Here is a 19,838-nt window from a genome sequence, read left to right on the forward strand (position 1 = left end):
ACAGGAAGACCAGACAGGCCCTTACACAGCATATGCATTTAATCTGGCTTATCTTTAATTCTTCATTTTGATATTAAAAAGATTTCTCATTGAAATATCACAGCAGGCATCTTGTGTTCCAAAGGAACCGTTTGGTGGAAGCAGTTTTAGGTGACAGAATTTCTGCACAGGCCTCACTGCTCCCTGAAAGCTGCAGATGCTGGTAGGACAGCTTTACTCCTGCCTCCCCTAAAGAAGCTTTCCTGAGCAGTCCCAGAGGTCCGGAAGGAACAAGAGGTGTCGAGAGAAACAAAAAGAATGGGAGAAAGCAGGTAAGAACCCACTCGTATGAGAGGGATGCTCGTGGAGGAGCTGGCAGTAACAAAAGCAACAATGCTTTTGCCAAATCATCCGGGGTAACAGAGGACTTTGACACTTTAGAAATCACTTTTTCACAAATCTCGAAGACCAGAAGACTCAGTGATTCTTGTTTCTTCTGTTTAGTTCCTTCTTTCAGTAGCATTGAAAGGACTGAATCAGGCTCTTGCTTCTGTTGTTGCTCACTCCCCAGCGTCCCAGGCAAGTTCAGTGCTTATCCCTGCTCCAAACACAGACATAGTTCCTTGAAAAGGATTCTTGTTTCTGAGAAAAAACAGACTCTCTCAGATATGGTGTGTTCTCTGTCAGCCCCTCTCTTCTACTGGCAGCCCAAAAGGGACTGAGAGCAAAGAAACAGTGAAAAGGACACTGCTTAAAGAAGTTTTTTTTCTCAAGGGAAATACAGAAAACAGAGGGGTGGGAAACTGTTTGATCAAGGTCTGCACACATTGTTCACCATTCACTTAATCACTCTATTAAAGCTCGTTCCTGTTCTCGTAAAGCAAGTAATTGTGTGACTTTGCTATGGAGGCAGCATTGGTTCAGCAAGGCTGTGCCCTCCCAGCCCTTTTGTTTCCAAACAAGTAAACTATAACCAGATTTTTCAAATTCTCCCCTCAGCAGAGAGACACCTCCTCTGAATCCCACCTTTTGCTTCAAGAGGCAGTGGTCAGGGGGAGGGAATCAGCTCTTGGGTGAAGGTATTTGGGAGAAACACAGCCCACTGCACAGCCACTGACCAATAGGAGGAACCACTGTGTTGGCAGAAGGCTTAAGGCTGATAAATTCCATGGGTCTCAGATAACACATTCTGGAGCCAACTCCCTTTGTCACCAGCATAAAAGAGGTGGGGTGGGGGAACCAAGCACACTCCCCTGCCTCAGGATCACAAAGCAGCTGCAGCTGGGGTCAGGTCCTTGGTGTTTCTCAGCATGGCCACTTACAGCTTCAGGCAAACCACCTCCTCTGTGGCAGGGGGACCTGTTGGCTCCTCTCTCCGTTTCAGCGGAGGTGGCTTTAGGGCTCCCAGCATCCATGGGGGTTCTGGTGGCAGGGGTGTGTCGGTGTCTTCTGCTCGATTTGTCTCTTCTGGCCTAGGAAGCGGCCTGGGTGGTGGATATGGAAGCAGCTTTTCCAGCAGCTTTAGTGGTGGCTATGGTGGTGGTCTGGGGGGCGGGGATGGCCTCCTCTCAGGAAATGAAAAGGCGACTATGCAAAGTCTGAATGAACGCCTTGCATCCTACCTGGAGAAAGTGCGTGCCCTGGAGGAGTCAAACTCTGATCTTGAAACTAAAATCCGAGACTGGTACCAGAAACAAGGAGGACCAGGCCCAGCTCGGGACTACAGCTCTTATAACAAGACTATTGAAGACCTTCGAGACAAGGTACGTGTTAATGTTTATGAAAAATCATCTTAGATTTGCACTTAAGGAAGTGAAAAACCCAAAGAGAAAAGCTTCCTTAGGAAAACACCCAGAAGGCATCACAGTTTGTGAGGAGAGGAAGATGGAATGAATACATAATGATGGGGTGGGGTGCATAAAGGAAACTACTGGTATGGAATTATCAACTTTTAAAATGTTAGCTAAGAGAATGTACCAAACAGTCAGTCTGAGATGCCTTAGTACTTAACTCTAGATAATGCTGGCTTTTAATAAAGCACATACACAGGTCATATACATACATATGACCAGTTAATGTATATATGACCATATTTATACTGATAAATATACTGATAAAGAGAGCCAAACAATGGCAGCAACCTGCCTAACTCTGTAATCTGTTACCTGCCATACAGCTTGAAAATCTTCAGAGGCCCATACACATGTAAATGAGTAAATGAAATGACAGCAGTTCAACATTTCATCACCATACATTTATTTTGCTTCTACATTTCATTACTTAGGCTTGGAATTGATATAGGAGTGCTGAAACATTTGGCTGCTGGAAAGTAGCAGACATGGAGTAATCAATCCCATACATCAATGAAGAATAGGCCCCAACAGCCTGTGGGTACCTGATCACTGATTACTCTGAGATGATATACACCCAGAAAATATAAGAGGCAGCTGATTAAACTGTGTAAATAATTGAAAGAAAACTTGAGGTTCAGTTTTCACATCTCAGCATGGAGTTCATGACTGCTCCCACTGATTTCAAAACCTGAGCTCCAGTAAAGCAGAACTGGCAATGAGATTTTCTCCTTTTAGTGCTCTTTTCCCCCCTGTCTTTTATCCCCTTAGTCCGGGGACAGAAAATGTTGTTCCAGCTATTTTTGTGGATGACGTTCTGAGCTTTAGAAGTGGCAGCCAAAATTTAACAGGGATTACTTCTCAATAAACAAAATTTCCTTTAGGGACTTCCATAATGCAACAGAAGAATCAATGAACATTATCCTGGCTATTCTAGGAACTAAAAGGTGTTCAAAGACTACAAACGCAGTATGAACTCAGATTGTTTATATTAAAAACATACAGACCTTGTAATCAATTCCCAGCATTAAGAAAATGTGTAATGGGAACAAATTCTGCCACAAGGGTTCTGCAGGCTTTGCTTCCTTTGTGGCTCTCCAGGAAAGAGATTTCTTGCCTCAGTCCTAAAACCTCATCTACCCCCGGTTCACCAAAGCCCTCGTCCTCCACGACAGAAGGTACCGCTGTCTCTCTGTGTGCCAGCTAAAAGCCGCTGCTTACACTGGACAAACAGGAAGGACCCACCTAGCAAGGGAGCCATGGCAGAAGTACTTTGATAAATCTCAGCTACATATTCACTATAGGTCACTGATACTTTCCTACTGAGACCAAATAAAATACACTTCTATATGAAGTAGCTACAGATAAAAGAGAATCTTAACTCTTCTAATCCTCAGATCAGGGAAGAGGATAATGCAGTTGTTTTGGCCTCACCAATGAACTCTCATTGTTTGCAGATCCTTGATGCCACTATTGAGAACGCTAAGATTGTCTTGCAGATCGACAACGCCAGGCTGGCCGCTGATGACTTCAAAACCAAGTGAGTAATTTCTGAAAGGGAAAAGGTCTCTTGAGCAAACAAAAATCCTTGTTGAGCCAAAGAGCAGTGGCTGTGAAAAAAAGAAAGAAATGCCTATAAACTCTTTGTATGAACACTTGTTTTGATCCTGCTGTTGCAGTTCAGCCCTTTACCCATTTACTGAAAGCATCACCTGCACCATGGAAACCTGTATCTCATGGAGAAAGGTTTAATGCTTTCATGTGGAGAAAGGTTTAATGCTGGACAACACTTGCTACATCACAAATCCTACAAAACCAGATACATTTATGGCAAATGATATGTTTCATGGCAGGCTGATTTAATTAGCTGACCTGACTAGTTTGGGTTTGCTTTTTCAAGGTTTGAGACTGAGCAGGCTCTGCGCATGAGTGTGGAAGCAGACATCAATGGCCTGCGCAAAGTCCTGGATGAGCTGACCCTGGCCAGGGCTGACCTGGAGCTGCAGATCGAGAACTTGAAGGAGGAGCTGGCTTATCTGAAGAAGAACCATGAGGAGGTAACAGAACCCCAAGAAGCATGTTAGAAAGTGACATTAGAAAAACAGTGAGTGGAATGTTGAGTCCCTCATGACTGCCCTGGGCTCTCCTCTGTGAAGAAAGGACTTCATTGTAGACTGTGGGAAACTCCAGATACCTCCTCCAAGTATTTAATGGGAGCCAGTCTGATCTCAGCCCCTGAAGAACAACAGAAGGTTCATGTGTTTTCAGTTTATGATTGTACCCTCTTTTGTCTTCCTCTGCCATGTCCACACAGGAAATGAATGTCCTGAGAGGGCAAGTAGCTGGCCAAGTGAGTGTTGAACTGGACTCTGCTCCAGGCATTGACCTGACCAAGATCCTGGCTGATATGAGGGACCAGTATGAACACTTGGCTGAGAAGAACAGGAAGGATGCCGAGGCCTGGTTCCACAGCAAGGTAGATAAACCTCCATTCTATATCAATATTGATGAAAAAAATACATAAAACAAACATTAGAACAGACAAACACCGCTGTGCAAGCCTTATGGCCTCTACTCAGAAGCCCCGTATTTCTCATGGAATGTTTTCCCTGTTTCAGACTGAAGAGCTGAACCGCGAGGTAGCTGTCAATACCGAACAACTGCAGAGCAGCAAGTCTGAAGTCACCGATCTGAGACGCGCCCTCCAAGGGGTGGAAATCGAACTCCAGTCCCAGCTCAGCATGGTATGTTACCATTTGCACTGCAGGAACCTCTCCCCACCGAAACGGGTATGTATTCCCCTCTCTGCATCCGGCACCAACCTTTCTGTGGTTTCCCCTCCAACCTCTCTGCCTGAAGAAAGCCGCGCTGGAAGGCACCCTGGCAGACACGGAAGCTCGTTACAGTGCCCAGCTGGCGCACTTCCAGGTCATGATTACCAACCTTGAGGCGCAGCTGGCTGAGCTTCGAGCTGATCTAGAGCACCAGAACAGTGAATACAAGATGCTCATGGATATCAAGAGTCGCCTGGAGCAAGAGATCGCTACTTACCGACAGCTCCTGGAAGGCCAGGAGTCCCTGTAAGTATCTCTTCTCACCCTAGAAAACCTTTTTGTTCAGCCTCACACAGTTGGACCACACCACGGAGCTCAGCAGCCACAGCACCACAGTGACCCCAGCTGCAAATGCTCCTGGGGTTCTCAAACTTTTAACAATTGAATTTGTCTGGAGCATAGTGGAGCTAGAAATGTTACAATTCCCATTTACATTAAGGGAGTATCCCAAAGAGTTTCTGAACACAAAAGCAAACTGACAAGCAGTACAAGACATAAAGGGAGCAAATGGTTATGTCTCCTTTCAACTGTTACCTCTTTGTTTTACAGGTTGTCTGGCTCCTCTTCTGGAACTGCTGGTAAGAATTCTTTCTTTTTCAGGAAATGTTCAGGAGTCAAATAAAACCTATTTTTAAAAGGAAGTGTACAACCGTGGTGGTGGCTGTGTCCGTGCTGGAGACTGGGCTTTTGCACTGGTTTGTGTCAAAGGAAAAAAATCAAATAAGTAACAAATGATGACTGGCTGGAATTGAACAAATGCCAGTCATTAAAAGATGTCAGACACTGAGAAAAAAAATCTCAGACTCTGCTACAGTAAAGCACAAGATGCTTAATCATTCTCCCAGACGGAAGGATACGAGACCTGGAAGCTTGGCCAGCTCAGGGAAACTGTACAAACATGCAAGTAAAACTTGCCTGGAGCTTTTAAAGGTCAGCTCTATTGTAAATGTAATTCAAATCAGTGCTATGGAGAAAAAAACTTCTGGGAGAAGGGAATGAGAAACAAGACTTAAACTAAGTGTCCATGTGTTCTCGTGTACTGTGCTTAGTAATTGCTATTCTTTGTCTCTGTGTTATTGTAGACAAACGAGACAAGCTGACAAGTGGAAAATAGTACTGGAAGCCCTCCAAATGTCATCTTCAACATGAGACAAAGCAGACAACATACAGGAACTGAAATGGAGAAATCACTCCAAACTGCTGGAAACAGCACAGAAAATTCTTAGTAACACAAGGGTTCGGTAGATTAGTCCATTTGGTGGTGATTAAATTGCAAATTAGGTTAGCTTTTCAACTATTTCTAGCTCTTTCAGGTACTGAATTGCTGTATCTACTCTAATAAAGACAATCTTCTTGCAATCTTAACTTCTTTGGGGTTGTCGTGTGACTGTTACTGAAGTTTGGCTTTCTCCAGGAAGGAAATGGCCTGCCAGCCTCCCTGACCGGTCAATGCTCACAGCGCCTCCGGCCTGGCCAGGTGCATACTCTCCCAGATGGAAAACTGGTTGGCTGGAGGGCCCAGAGAGTGGTGGGAAATGGATTTAACTCCAGCTGGAAGCCAGTTACAAGCGGTGTCCCCAGGGCTCAGTACTGAGTCCAGCCCTGTTCAATGTCTTTATCAATGACCTGTATGAGGGGCTCAAGTGCACCCTTAGCAAGTTTGTGGATGACTCTAAGCTGGGTGAAAGCTGGATCTGCTGGAGGGTAGGGAGGCTGCAAAGGGATCTGAACAGGCTGGACCGCTGGGCTGAGATCAATGGCAGGAGGTTTAACAAGGCCAAAGGCCGGGTCCTGCACTTGGGGCACAACAACCCTGAGCAGCTCCAGACTGGGAGAAGTCTGGCTGGAAAGCTGCCTGGAGGAGAAGGGCCTGGGGGTGTTGGTTGACAGCGATGGAACATGAGCCAGCAGGGGCCCAGGTGGCCAAGAAGGCCAATGGCATCTTGGCTTGGATCAGAAACGACATGGCCAGCAGGTCCAGGGAGGTTCTTCTCCCTCTGTGCTCAGCACTGGTGAGACCAAACCTCGAATACTGTTCTGGGCCCCTCCCCACAAGAAGGATGTTGAGGCTCTGGAGCGAGTCCAGAGAAGAGCAACAAAGCTGGTGAGGGGGCTGGAGAACAAGAGGAGCGGCTGAGAGAGCTGGAGGGGTTTAGCCTGGAGAAGAGGAGGCTGAGGGGAGACCTCATTGCTCTCTCCAACTCCCTGAAAGGAGGTTGTGAAGAGGAGGGTGCTGGGCTCTTCTCCCAAGGGACAGGGGACAAGACGAGAGGGAATGGCCTCAAGCTCCACCAGGGGAGGTTCAGGCTGGACATTAGGAAAGAATTTTTCACAGAAAGGGTGATTGGTCCCTGGCAGAGGCTGCCCAGGGAGGGGGTTGAGTCACCTTCCCTGGAGGGGTTTAAGGGACGGGTGGATGAGGTGCTGAGGGACATGGGTTAGTGATTGATGGGAATGGTTGGACTCGATGATCCAGTCAGTCTTTTCCAACCTAGTGGTTCTGTGATTCTGTGAACCACAAGGTGCTGGTGCCTGGGTCTGGCTCAGCAGTGACTAAGCGGACCTGTCAGCATCAGCACTGACACAGACGCTCCAGGCCCAGCCCCTGGCAATCAATCACAATGGCATTGGGCAGTGGCTTCACTCTGACTGGAAAGAAAACCAGTCATGAAAAACTAAGAATCAGCAAATAGATACAGAACAGAAGGGGTTAAGACAGGAACAAGTACAGAATAGAAAGGGAGCAGCAGCATGGAAAGCGCTGGCACAGAGGAGATGCAGCAGAGCCCACACAGTTACACTGTCCGCTCTTGGAAGAGCAAGGAGGAGAAAGCTCTTGAGCAGTTAATTACTCAGTGTAGGCTGTTCCTGAGTGCTGACACTTTCTAATAAATGTTTTTCATCAAAACTATTCCCTACAACAGTCAGACCTGGGATCCCTCCTAGATGAAAGAACAAACAACTCCAGGACTGTATTTTAATCTTAAGAAACTCCATTCTCTGACAGTAAGTCCTTGCAACAAAACCAGCCACAGTATGGGATTACTGGTGCAGATTTCTCATGTTGTACAGCTGCAAATGGGAATGTCTGGCAAGAAATTCTTGTGCTTCAGGAATGCAAAAAGGACACTTTACAGATGCATATTTGTAGGGTAATGGAGGATTTCTTGTGAAAATTTGATATAAAATCACTCCAAGATTGTAATTTAGAGTCTGGTTCAGTTGATCTGTTTTCTAAAGGTGTGCAGTGCCTGACTGATGGCTTTATCAGCAACGATTGAGATGACAAACAAGCTGCTTCTTGAATGGAACGCTGTCCCCTGAAAGGCAAGGCTCGAGTGTGTCAACTCCTCTAATTCCGTAACAGAGGAATAAAGGAGTTTACATAGCACAGACATGTCGGGGAACGTCCTCCAGGAAAGCCCTGTGGAAGATGACAAACCGAGAAGCTGATGCACCACAAGTACAATACAATAGTGACTACAGTGCCCTGTGTAGACCATAAGCAGAAAAAATTGTAGACTGAAGTTCACATTCCAGCTACAGAAAGAGCTGAACGGAGAATGCACAGAGCAGCACAGATCTCTGCCCGTACCTCTAGAGGCAGCACCCAACTGAGATGCTTCTTTAAAGTCCGAAGAGGTTATGAATCAGGAAGGATTCCAAACCTCCTGACTTTAGAGAAATGTAACTGATTTTTTTTTTTTAAACAATAGATAGAACATAGCTAAAACACAAAAATTACAACAGGAGACTGTGACTGTGTGTAGGATTCCATCTAGATCTAGAACTGAGCTTAAGACAGGTGATTTTTGCATACCTGTTCAATTCCAGATATGAAATTAGATTTGTCAAAGCACCTTGGATTTCTAAACCTTTGCTAATATAAATACCAATTTGTATCTAATTTTTCACTAGAGCAAGCTTTGCCTTACACAGTTTGTTATGAAATGCTCTCATGCATGCTGGCTTTGCCACAGACGTCTTCAACCTGGAGACAGTAAAAACCCAACAAAACCTCTATAAATAAACACCACGAGTGAGTGAATTCTGAAGAAACATGTGTGCACGCACAGAGCGCTTGCCAGCAGCCTGCTCCCAGGGTAGAGGCACAGCACATTTCCCATTTTACATTCACCAGAAGAACCAATGTGCACAAGTTAAGCACTCAAAAGCGAAGTTTTATTCTTGCTAGGAAAATATCTGAGAAGTAGAGCAACTTTAGTCAGTCACAAACCAATGGTCCTTGACCAACCACCTCCAAGCTGCACCGTGCTGCGCTGAGGCACCTTTCCTTCCACTCTCTGGTTTGAAAACACTACTGACTAGTCTGTGTAAAAGGAACTATCTAGAAGTAGCTCTATAATATGAAAGAACAAATAGCGCAGATGACAGGCAGGGATACACCTCAGGTTTGCAAGTGCTGCTATCAGCATGTACAAGCTTTTGATCATGGGGGGTGCGCTAAGGGTCTGTGTCTAGGAGTTTGCAGGAAACTGAAAAGCCACAGAGTTCCCACCACTGTGACTTTCTGTTATTAGGACAAAAGCTGTATTGGCTGCTTGATTGACTTTTAACTTTCCCAGTAGTAAATATTCTACAGGAAAGAATCAGCTGCTTGTTTTGTGCAAGTGTTCCTCTGATAACAGCCCGGAACAATGCACAAGGCACTGCATGAAGCAGCAAAGAGATTTTTCACCGGCAGTTTCCAAAGAAGTCATAAAGGTGGAGCAAAAGAAGATAGAATGAAAAATCCCCAAAGTATCCTGCTGAAGTTTTTGGTGTTTTCTAAAACTGATTTAGCCAGATTTGTTTTCAAATGGATTTTGATCTTATCGTGGGATCACTCAGAATGAAACAGAACCCAGCAGCACACACACCTTGGGATATTTACAGCACAGGGGTCTTACAGAAACTGTTTTATCTTTAGGAGACTTTGTCTGAACTTGTTTCCAGAGATCTTAACTCCTGGAGACACACAGATCTGGCAAACTCCGCAGAAGCATTAATCTGCCCGGCAGCAAAACTGAACTGCAGTGGCAAAGGTCCAGGTTCTGTTGGAAACATGTTTCCACACCTCGGAAACACCCTCTTTTCTCTGATCAGCTGCAGAACGAGTGGACATTCTCAGAGCCAGACTGTTAAGCTGCGCATCCCAGCTAGATTTGTGATGTTTCTTTCCTTCCAAGGACACCTCTTTCCTGGTAAAATGCTGTGCATTTCCCTCAGCCGGCATTAAAGTCTCACCTGGAATTTCAGAAACCCCTTCAGTTTATCCCAACAACTGGTGTGCATCTCAGCTTCTCTGCAATCAACCACCCTGAGCACGGAGTTCCTTTTTTTTGATATTATCACAAATTGTGCTAAACCCAATGCTTTCCTTATTAAGCTGTTATCAAACACCATTCTCCTACTTTATGTCAAAGTTTTGTTTTAAAATAATGTTGGTGGTTCTGAACTAGAAACCAGAGAAAGTTCGTCCCCTCTTCACTTCGTCCCTCCTCTCAGCCCTTGGTTTCCTTAAGCCGTTGCACCCCTCCGTCCTGGTTTCTTGTCATCTCCAAGTGCAGTGGGTGGGTTTCCTCTGAACGGCACCTTGCTGTGCGAAGAGGACGGGGCTCTTTCTCCAGACCCCACTGCTGCCCCACTCCCCACACACGTTACCCCCGGGACACAGCCCAGTAGGGAAAATGAGCAGTTTCTGCTTCATTAAGAGATCCACACTGGTTTCCCTTGATTTCTCAGTACTGAACAGAGCTGGGTTCCTCAATCACTAACTGCCTTTTGCATTTCACTAGCAAATTATTACCTGTGAAATACACAGGTGTTTCAGACTCCCTCTTCCAGTGAAGGAAGCGCTTCTCAAATCTTCCTTTTCCAGAATTACTGCATTCCACAGTGCACATTGGCATTAAACAAATTTGTTTCTATCTGAACAGTTGCATCTTAAACACAATTTATGTTTTCCAAACGGAACAGGAACTTGGTCCTCCCATAATTCTTCTTGTAATTCAATTATTTCAATTTTACATTGCCTGTCTTGGCTCTTTCACAAGCATTAGTGAATTCACTGTGCCTGCTCTTCCCTGCGCACTGATGGGTTCTATCGTTTCTTCTGCAATGCTATGATTATGCGCTTTTTGTACTAAAAATTCAGACTCCAAAATCTAAATATTATTTCCCAGCAAAGAACAGGAATATTGATTTCAATTCCATATACAGATAGAAAAGAAGAAACAATGGTCAGATGAACTGAGGGTTGTGCATTTTTCAATGAAAGCAGAGTTTTACTTAAACTTCATTTTTATAAAAAGTTGACTTTCTTAGAATAGCTGTGATGCTTGCTGGAAATGGAAGTGGGTGGGGTTGGACTCACTTTGTTTTTCCACTCTTAAACGTCAGTGAAGTAAACTCCAAGTTTCAGAACTATAGCCTGAAGAAAAAACACTCATCTGACTCATCCCTTTTGTTTAATTAAAAAAGCAAACCCAAGCCCCCAAGATGTGCAGCCAGCTCCATTTGTGAGGAATGTCATCATAATGGGCCTCACCCCTAGGGAGGAGAAATTTTGGAGGGAGGGCTGCAGGTTGGGTTTGTCTCCCAACTCCCTGTCTCAAGGATATAAAAGAAGCACCAGGACAGTGAAGGCACATTCTTTCCTCTTCTACACCCACCTAGCTAACTGGTCTTAGCACTCTCTTGTGCCGCAGCTATGGCTACTTCTGTTGTGCAGAGCTCTTCTTCGACCTATGGTGGTGGCTTTGGGGGTGGTGGAAACAGCAGCTCTCGCCTTTCCTCAGTCCGAACAGGGGGATCTTTCCGAGCTCCAAGCATCCATGGAGGATCGGGTGGCAGAGGTGTTTCCATTTCTTCAGCTAGGTATGTCTCCTCTGTAGGAGGTGGATACGGTGGTGGATTGTGTTCTGGTTTTGGCAGTGGTTATGGAGGAGGCTACGGTGGCTTTGGTGGAGGAGGCTACGGTGGCTTTGGTGGAGGAGCTGGCTTTGGTGGAGGAGCTGGATTTGGTGGAGGGGCCTGCTTTGGAGGTTTTGATGTTGGTAGTGGCTTTGGTGGTGGTGATGGCCTCCTCTCTGGAAATGAAAAGATCACCATGCAGAATCTGAATGACCGTCTGGCTTCGTACCTGGACAAGGTACGAGCACTGGAAGAGGCAAATTCAGATTTAGAAGTTAAAATCCGAGACTGGTATCAGAAGCAAGCTCCCACCAGCCCAGCCCGGGACTACAGCAATTTTTACAAGATAATTGAAGATCTCCAAGACAAGGTAAGACATTCGTGTGTTGAGAAGTTACATGAATGCATTAAAACTATGGAACTGCATATTCCACTTCTTTAAAATAAGCTAGAATGATTACAAAATAAATTCTCCAATCCCAAATATAATGAGGTTATGAGCATTCTAGCAGAAGAGCTTTTTCTCAATTTAAAAGCCAAATATGTTGTCCTGAAAATGTGACATTTGTTGAAATTAAGATGATTGCACTAAAAGTTGGCATAATGTATTTAGAATTATTGATATAGTTATTCAATAATCAAATAGTAAAGAATGTGACAGGTAGGCCACAAAGACTGAAAAAAAAAAGATTCTCCCAGCTACAGGTAGGATCAGGTGTTGCACAAATGTATTTTCTAACTTCAGTTACACAGAGGTACCTCAGCTCTTTGATTTGTATATAGAACGTGGAAAAGATCTGAGTGTTTCTGAGTTTTCTCCATAAAAGCCATAGGAATTACAGTGTCACCGAAGAGCAACACAATAAATTGAAATGGCCATTGCAATCCAAAAAGCAGTGTTTCACCAGTGACACCACAATGCAAGTCCATGCTTTTCTGCTGTCTTTGGTGGTTTACAGCCTGAGGAACTCCCTGCTATGAGCTCAGGATGTTGATATTTCACCATTATTCACAAGAACCTTTATCTGTGTTTCCTGATTGCCAGATCCACGCAGCGACTGTTGACAATTCCAAAGTCACTCTGGAGATCGACAATGCCAGGCTGGCTGCAGATGACTTCAGACTGAAGTAAGTCTACCTGGAACACATTTGTCTTCCCTCTCCTTTTCTCTCTCTCAAAAAAAACCGCATTTTTCCGAAGTTTAGTATTGCTTTTTATCTAGGAAATAAAGTTCTTCAGTCACTGAAGGACACTTTTCAGAGTTTTGGATAGGTATTTGTCCTTCCTAACTTCTGATGAAAAAAAACCTCACAAAGAGGATCTATGTGATGAAGATGAATTCAGAATACAAATCTGGCAGAACCCAGTACCCAGATCACTGAGCTGTGTACACAGTAAATCATAGTTCACATCTTAGTTTTTAAAGATTCTCTAATCTGTTTCTACCAGCCCAAGTCACAGGGAAAAAGAAGAGAGGAATAGGTTGGGATTTTCACTGAAAAGGAACAGAGTGGCTGTGTGGCTGCAGCAGTTCTCTCTCAGAGAGTCTTAAATTTAGAACAGAAAGAGTAATATGGGGCTCATCCAGCTCACAGACGTAGCAGTGCATAAGATCCTGCTGAAAAGATGACAAAGACACGTGCGCAACTCCTTTATCTTGCAGTGATGTACCTGCTGGTTTGTGTTTTCTCCCCTGGTGTGCCAGGCAGAACTGGGCAATCTGTGCTTTCCTCCACACCAACGTGAGAGGACTCCGCAAATGGCCTGTCCCAGTAGTGAGTTCTGCAAAGTGCAATGTCATGTACTCCTCAAGGATAAACTCAGAGGGCAATGCCCATACTTTCATGTGTCATAGCTGGATGTTGGAAAAATCCATCTTTACTCCCTTTACACTTCTTGTCAATATCTGTGTTTTCATTCATCACCCACTGTTCCTCCTGCATTCAATATAAAATGTTAGTTTCACACACAGCTCTACTGAATACAAACCCATCCATATTCTTCTTTCTTTTTCAAACTGCAGGTATGAGAACGAGTTGTTCCTGCGCCAGAGCGTAGAGTCTGACATCAACGGGCTGCGCAGAGTCCTGGATGAGCTGACTCTGGCCAGAGCTGACCTGGAGCTGCAGATCGAGAACTTGAAGGAGGAGCTGGCTTATCTGAAGAAGAACCATGAGGAGGTGAGAGTCCAGAACCGTGCCAAAAGGAAATTCCTTCCCTTTGGAATATATGCCTCTTGGGTGGGGAGAGGGAAATGAAAACAAAAAAAACCCAGAGTGATGACATTACAGCTTAACAAGATGAAAACTGTAATACTAAAAGAATCCAAAGTGTGTTCTGAGAAGGATCGCAGAATCACAGATTTCTCTGATTCCAAACTTTTCAGACCTATCAGTTCCAGTTTGACACTCATAGGCACAAGTCACTAACAGGCTAAGTAAAAGAAACATATGTCTAATTTACATATAAATGTGAGTACACAGAGAGCAAAAAGGTGTGTATGATGAGAGATAAAATCTGGCAAACATCTTTATGCGTGTTCTACCTACGACAGTTGATTATTGAAGTTCTGCAGACCCCTGTCTGCGCTGCAGAAATTATATGGGCAGAGCCTGATCCTTTCTGTGTCCTCTGTTTTCTGCCCATCCAGGAAATGAAAGAATATTCCAATCAGCTCAGTGGAACAGTCACTGTGGAAATGGATGCTGCTCCTGGCATTGACCTGACCAGGATTCTCTCCGAGATGAGGGAACAGTATGAGGCTCTGGCTGAGAAGAACCGTAAGGATGCTGAGGCCTGGTTCTTCACCCAGGTACAGTTATGCCCATAAACAGCGCTGCCTCCCTACCACTGCCCCAGTAGATGGGATGGGGTCTCCCTCTCTCAAAATCATTTAAAACTTTCATACACCATGCATGTGATTTTACAATTGCTTTTTTCTTTCAGACTGATGAGCTGAACCGTGAAGTAGCCACCCACACGCAACAGATACAGACCGGCAAATCGGAGATCACAGAACTGAGACGCACAGTCCAGGGGCTGGAGATTGAGCTCCAGTCGCAGCTCAGCATGGTATGGAGATGCCCCAAGTGCACCACAAGTCACTGCTAGCACACTCACCCGGTCTTCCCTCTCTATCTGGCCTCTCCTTAGGCCCCACCTTTGCAGGACAGATCTGCATGTTAACCTGTTCTGATGTTATTCCCCCTTAGAAAGCTGGACTGGAAGCCAACCTGCGAGACACAGAAGCACGGTACTGTGCCCAGCTGGCACAGATTCAGGTCCTCATCACCAGCGTGGAGGAGCAACTGAGTGAACTCCGATGTGAAATGGAACGTCAGAACCAGGAATACAGGATGCTTATGGATATCAAAACTCGCCTGGAGCAGGAAATCGCCACATACCGCCGGTTGCTGGAGGGCCAGGACGCGCAGTACGTTACCATACACAAATCCAGTGATGGTTAGATAAGGTTAATAGCATGACACATTGTGAAGCAGTGATTTGGGGTTGCCAGGCTGACTCCAGATTACTGAGTTACTTTTACTGCATGCACAGGCTTTTGAGTATGGGCCAAACAGACGCCCGGCAAAGTCCCAGGGGTTGCTATAACTCAGGCTAAACCTCCAGATAAACGCAACTGTTTTGACTACAATGAATTACTGAAGGCACCAGGCTCTGTAATGTGCCTTACATAAAGCTCTCGCTCTTAGGTTTTTATACTTGTGCCTAGAGGTGAAAATAACCATCCTCCTCCCCCTCCTCATACACAGTACTCTTAACCAGAAAAGAACTTGGTACAGACCACAGCTCACTTAGTAAGATATAACTTTTAGTGCACATTTCTCATACTTGATCTACACATGCAATTACTTTCTACTCCTGAGGAGTCAGCTCCTTATATCGTTACTAAATTATGACATTTTGAGAGGAGAAGTATAGACAGACATATCAGGACCAAGAACTGGTCTGGCTGCTATTCACATTTCCAGTTGAGTATGTTGGTGTTCAAAGCAGAATGCACCTGACCAATAACACCAGTAATACCACACCTGAGACACCACCCACTGAGAGCAGCGGTGTGAAACACAGCTATTTGCACAGGGCTTCCTACGTGGATGAATGCTTTCAGTGGACAGGATGAGTGGACATTAATCAAACATTTTTTCTTTTCCTACAGGTTGTCAGGAGTGATTCCAAAGGATGGTAAGAAAAACTTTTATTTAAAGAAGGGTTGAAATTAATTGTTTCAATAATTAAGATTAAACAAACCTATCTTTTTGGTTAGGATTTCATCTTGCTAACACAGATCACACTCTTTCTGCAATGGTCACATTCTTTACCACTTGGAGACAAAAATATAATCCTTTATCTTATTTTACATGAAATTTTGAAACCAGTGACTTACCAAAACAATTGCATGAACTTTTCATGGGTTTCTAAAATATCAAAATCTCCCAACAATTCCCAAGTTCCCCTGCTGATTCACACGACACAGAAGGTACATTCCACTCCGTGGGATGGGCACTCTTTGCCATGTACTGGATTTGGTCCAGCAGGGAGAGAAGATGTGGTGTAAAGGCAACTCCCCCTTTGATAGATGAAAAGATCTTGTGGGGAACCAAAAGGCCCCTCTATTGCACGGTACAGCAGGGTATCAGCAGGGCAGGGGGTTCCCTAGTTGATCTTGTTTTTCCTACCACAGCAACTCTGGTCAGAGAAAGAAGTCGTGTGAGCGTGGAAGAGGAGGGAAAATCTGCTCGTGAAAGGAGATTCTAATAAAGAAATACTGGATCCCCTCCTGTGTATGGCACCATATAGAAACAATGCAGCCAACACTGGCTAATGCCGAGAGAAATATCCTTGTACTTCTGTCAAATATGCAATAGCTTGATGTCTTTCCTCAAATCTACTCTCCCCTTTACATGAGCATTTGGCTCTGTGGGTGAGAGAGGACCAGCTTGTTTTCTGTCAGTAGCTGTAGAGTTCCCTTACAAAAGAACCTGCATAATAAAGTTTCTGTCCTGCTTGTGCAAATACATCCAGTCTGGTGTCATTTTTTTTGAAGTCACAATGGCATCGCCACAAACGTGAGCACAGACCTTCGCTACCACGGTGCTTCCTGTACCCCAAACCATGAGATGTGCCGTGGACAACAACAATAACCTTAATAGCTTTGATAATAATAATAAAAAGGATGATGAACAGACAGACAGAAAGTGTCATTCAGTTCTCCCAGGAACGTGACACTAATACCAGTAAGAAACTGAGAAGATAATGCAAAAAATCCTTAAGCTCTTTGCTCACAGTGCGCAGCACGACTACAATTCATGCACAATTCAGCTGCACCTCTGGAAAAAAATTATTTTCCATATGTATATTTATGTTCCTGCACTTCCTTCAGCAAAAAGGTCACTTCCCCTGGCTCTCCTAGGAACACCGGGCAAGGTCCAGGTGAGATGAAAGACTCTCTGCTCTGGTTTTCACACACAGCAGGAACTCGCCATCCTGGGGCGTTACTGGGGCTGCTGAGGTAGCAAGAGCTCCTCCTCGCAGCAGTGAGTTACTCTGCAAAGCTACACCAGTGGAATTGAAAAGAGATGCTTATACACATTTAAGAGGCCAAATTCCAGTTTCAGAAGCATATGCAGGAGTTACATAAATGCTGTATTTCGCTAAGATAGCCAGTTTAGAAAACTTGCTGTTAGCCTCATCACTTGGTTTTTCAATCCATGTGAACATATCTACAAACATTACAGACATTGTTCTAGAACAATGTATTTTATTATTTTCCTTCCAGCCTCCTTAGAGTCACTATTTTTCTCTCTTCTATCTTCTGACATTTAAAGAAAAACTATCTACATTGATGGAACCAGCCCCACATGAACAAGGCCCCAGGATCATCAGAATACCACTGTTAGGAAATGTACATTCTGCTGGGGTTCTCACTGAAAAAGACTGAGAAGAGGGTCTGGCAAACTTCAGTGAGGCAACATCACAATCCACCAGGAAGGGAAAATCAAACAGAAATAGTACAGATGATATTTTTTCCTGACCCAGAAAGCAGGTGACTGTTATATGTGTCACTCAGACTGCAAGGGAGAGAAATTCTACGGGCAAAGGCAGCTCCACATTTGCATTCCAGAAGGAGGAGCTGTGATTGTCACAAGATATTTACCTGTATAACATAGATCTCAAAATATCCTACCTATATTTAAACTGCAGCCAATAAAATAAGTTCAGCTTGCTTTTCGTGTTCCGATTCAGTAACACCAGTACGATTCCCAAAGGACCTACAAGCTCCTCAGCTCCTGCCAGCTTGGGCCCAGCAGCTCAGCCCACAGAGAGCAGCTTGTGTGAAGGGGACCAGTCACCTCCCTGTGGTGCCATCTACTGCCCGGCTGCTGTTCCCCTACCGGGATCCCTTCTTTCATTCTGCACTCTCAAGATTCCATCGCCAACTAAACCCAAGTGCCACGGTGCCAGGCTGACAGCGGAGAGCCCTGTCTGGCTTTCAAGTCCATTTCTTGGTCTTTTCCATGGATCCTCAATATGTGTTGATGGAAACTGAGTGGAATCTTTTCCAGTTCAAAAAGGCTTAGCTTCAGAGGAAACTCTTCCAATGTGCCAGATTACCACTATTTTGTACTACCTGCCAGAAAAAATACCATTCTGTTTTTCCTGATGGTTTGATTTTCCACAAAACTACCAGAAGTAAGGCAGAGGCTGCTCTATCTCACAAACTGTCAGCCTCAATGCCAGCCAAGTGAGGAACCTCACAGAGATGATTCACCTGAAACACAGGGTTCATTTCATTTCATTTCATTTCATTTCACTTCATTTCATTTCATTTACTGTTACACACATATCTATGCTTTTGTATTTCAATGTAATATTTCATAGAACATCAGTGTGATGAACTGCCAGGATAGAAATTTCAGTCAGAAATTAATCCCTGGTGAGTTGAACAGAACCGTTGGATATAGAATCATAGAATCATGGAATGGTTTGGGTTGCAAGGGACCTCAAAGCCCATCCAGTTCCACCCCTGCCAGGGGCAGGGACACCTCCCACTGGAACTGGTTGCTCCAAGCCCCATCCAACCTGGCCTTGAACCCCTCCAGGGATGGGGCAGCCACCCCTGCTCTGGGCAACGTGGGCCAGGGCCTCCCCACCCTCACAGGAAAAGAGTTCTTCCTAACATCTCATCTCAATCTCCCCTCTTCCAGCTGAAAACTGTTCCCCCTCGACCTATCCCTGCCCTCCCTGATCAAGAGCCCCTCCCCACCTTTCCTGGAGCCCCTTCCAGTACTGGGAAGCTGCTCTGAGGATCTCCCGCAGCCTTCTCTTCTCTGGGCTGAACAACCCCAACTCTACCAGCCTGTCCTAGTACTGGAGGTGCTCCAGCCTTCGGAACCTGTGGCCTCCTCTGGACTCACTCCAACAGATCCATGTCCTTCTTGTGCTTAGGGCTTCAGAACTGAACACAGGGCTCCACATGAGCAGAGGAGAATCACCTCTCTTGTCCTGCTGGTCCCACTTCTTCTGATGCAATGTTATCATTGACGCTGTTATTGTTTGGGGTTGTTTTTCAAATCAGGCCTTAATTTTTTGTCTGATGTTTCAAGATCTCTCTCAAGCAGCAGGTCCAATACCAGACTAGCTGTTAACAGCAGCTGTTATAAGAATACTTTGTGAAACCCATACCTTGTACTCATTGGAAAACCGTATCTTCAATAAATAATTTCCCCTAACAATTAAAAATGTTAGCAATTCTAGACAATGAATGCATGAAGAATAAGAAAGAATATGTACTTTATGGAAAGGTAACTGGTAAAAGGAAAATCTCCAAGTGCTGAGTCGAGCTGAGACAGAGCCACAAGGAGGAGCTCAAACCCTGCCCTACTCAGCAAATGCAGTCTCAGAGGATCCCGGGAAAAGGTGAAGGCCAGCAATTCTGTGTCACTGAAAATTTTCAGATGAAACAAACGGAGAGAAAAAGATCCCTCCAGGATCCTTCCAGGATAGGGTAATTCTGGATTGTCCAGTCTCTCCAGCCCCACCATTTGGAATGGTGTTCAAGAGCTGAGAGATCAACTGCTGTCAAGAACAAAGGCTGCACCACTTCTGAGCAAGCTTATGCCTGCTTAGCTTTCCAGCTCTTCCCAGATCTTCCATCCTATTCCTCAGCCATAGTCTAGAACTACTCTGAAGGACAAGGTAAAGCCAGTAACCCTGCCACTGCCATGAGAACGCTTC

At 44.9% G+C, this 19,838-nt stretch overlaps 2 protein-coding genes and 1 long non-coding RNA gene across 3 annotated transcripts; all 3 read left to right on the forward strand.

The window, feature by feature from the left end:
• The first annotated feature begins 1,201 nt into the window (after positions 1-1,201).
• LOC138731133 (keratin, type I cytoskeletal 19) lies at positions 1,202-5,999 on the forward strand. The gene is made up of 8 exons (XM_069876872.1): positions 1,202-1,742; positions 3,287-3,369; positions 3,730-3,886; positions 4,144-4,305; positions 4,448-4,573; positions 4,689-4,909; positions 5,213-5,241; positions 5,746-5,999. Exons 1-8 carry the CDS (start codon positions 1,290-1,292, stop codon positions 5,775-5,777), a joined length of 1,263 nt encoding a protein of 420 aa, XP_069732973.1. The 5' UTR covers positions 1,202-1,289; the 3' UTR covers positions 5,778-5,999.
• Positions 6,000-11,315: 5,316 nt separating this feature from the next.
• On the forward strand, positions 11,316-15,066 carry LOC138731337 (keratin, type I cytoskeletal 19-like). The gene is made up of 6 exons (XM_069877195.1): positions 11,316-11,948; positions 12,624-12,706; positions 13,603-13,759; positions 14,230-14,391; positions 14,526-14,651; positions 14,792-15,066. Exons 1-6 carry the CDS (start codon positions 11,376-11,378, stop codon positions 15,044-15,046), a joined length of 1,356 nt encoding a protein of 451 aa, XP_069733296.1. The 5' UTR covers positions 11,316-11,375; the 3' UTR covers positions 15,047-15,066.
• A 687-nt stretch (positions 15,067-15,753) lies between these two features.
• Positions 15,754-16,620, forward strand: LOC138731340 (uncharacterized). Its single transcript, XR_011339159.1, has 2 exons — positions 15,754-15,785; positions 16,285-16,620. It is a non-coding gene; the product is annotated as an uncharacterized lncRNA (long non-coding RNA).
• The last annotated feature ends 3,218 nt before the right edge of the window (positions 16,621-19,838 follow it).

The sequence above is a fragment of the Phaenicophaeus curvirostris genome, chromosome 26 (assembly GCF_032191515.1).
Source record: "Phaenicophaeus curvirostris isolate KB17595 chromosome 26, BPBGC_Pcur_1.0, whole genome shotgun sequence".
NCBI lineage: Eukaryota > Metazoa > Chordata > Aves > Cuculiformes > Cuculidae > Phaenicophaeus > Phaenicophaeus curvirostris.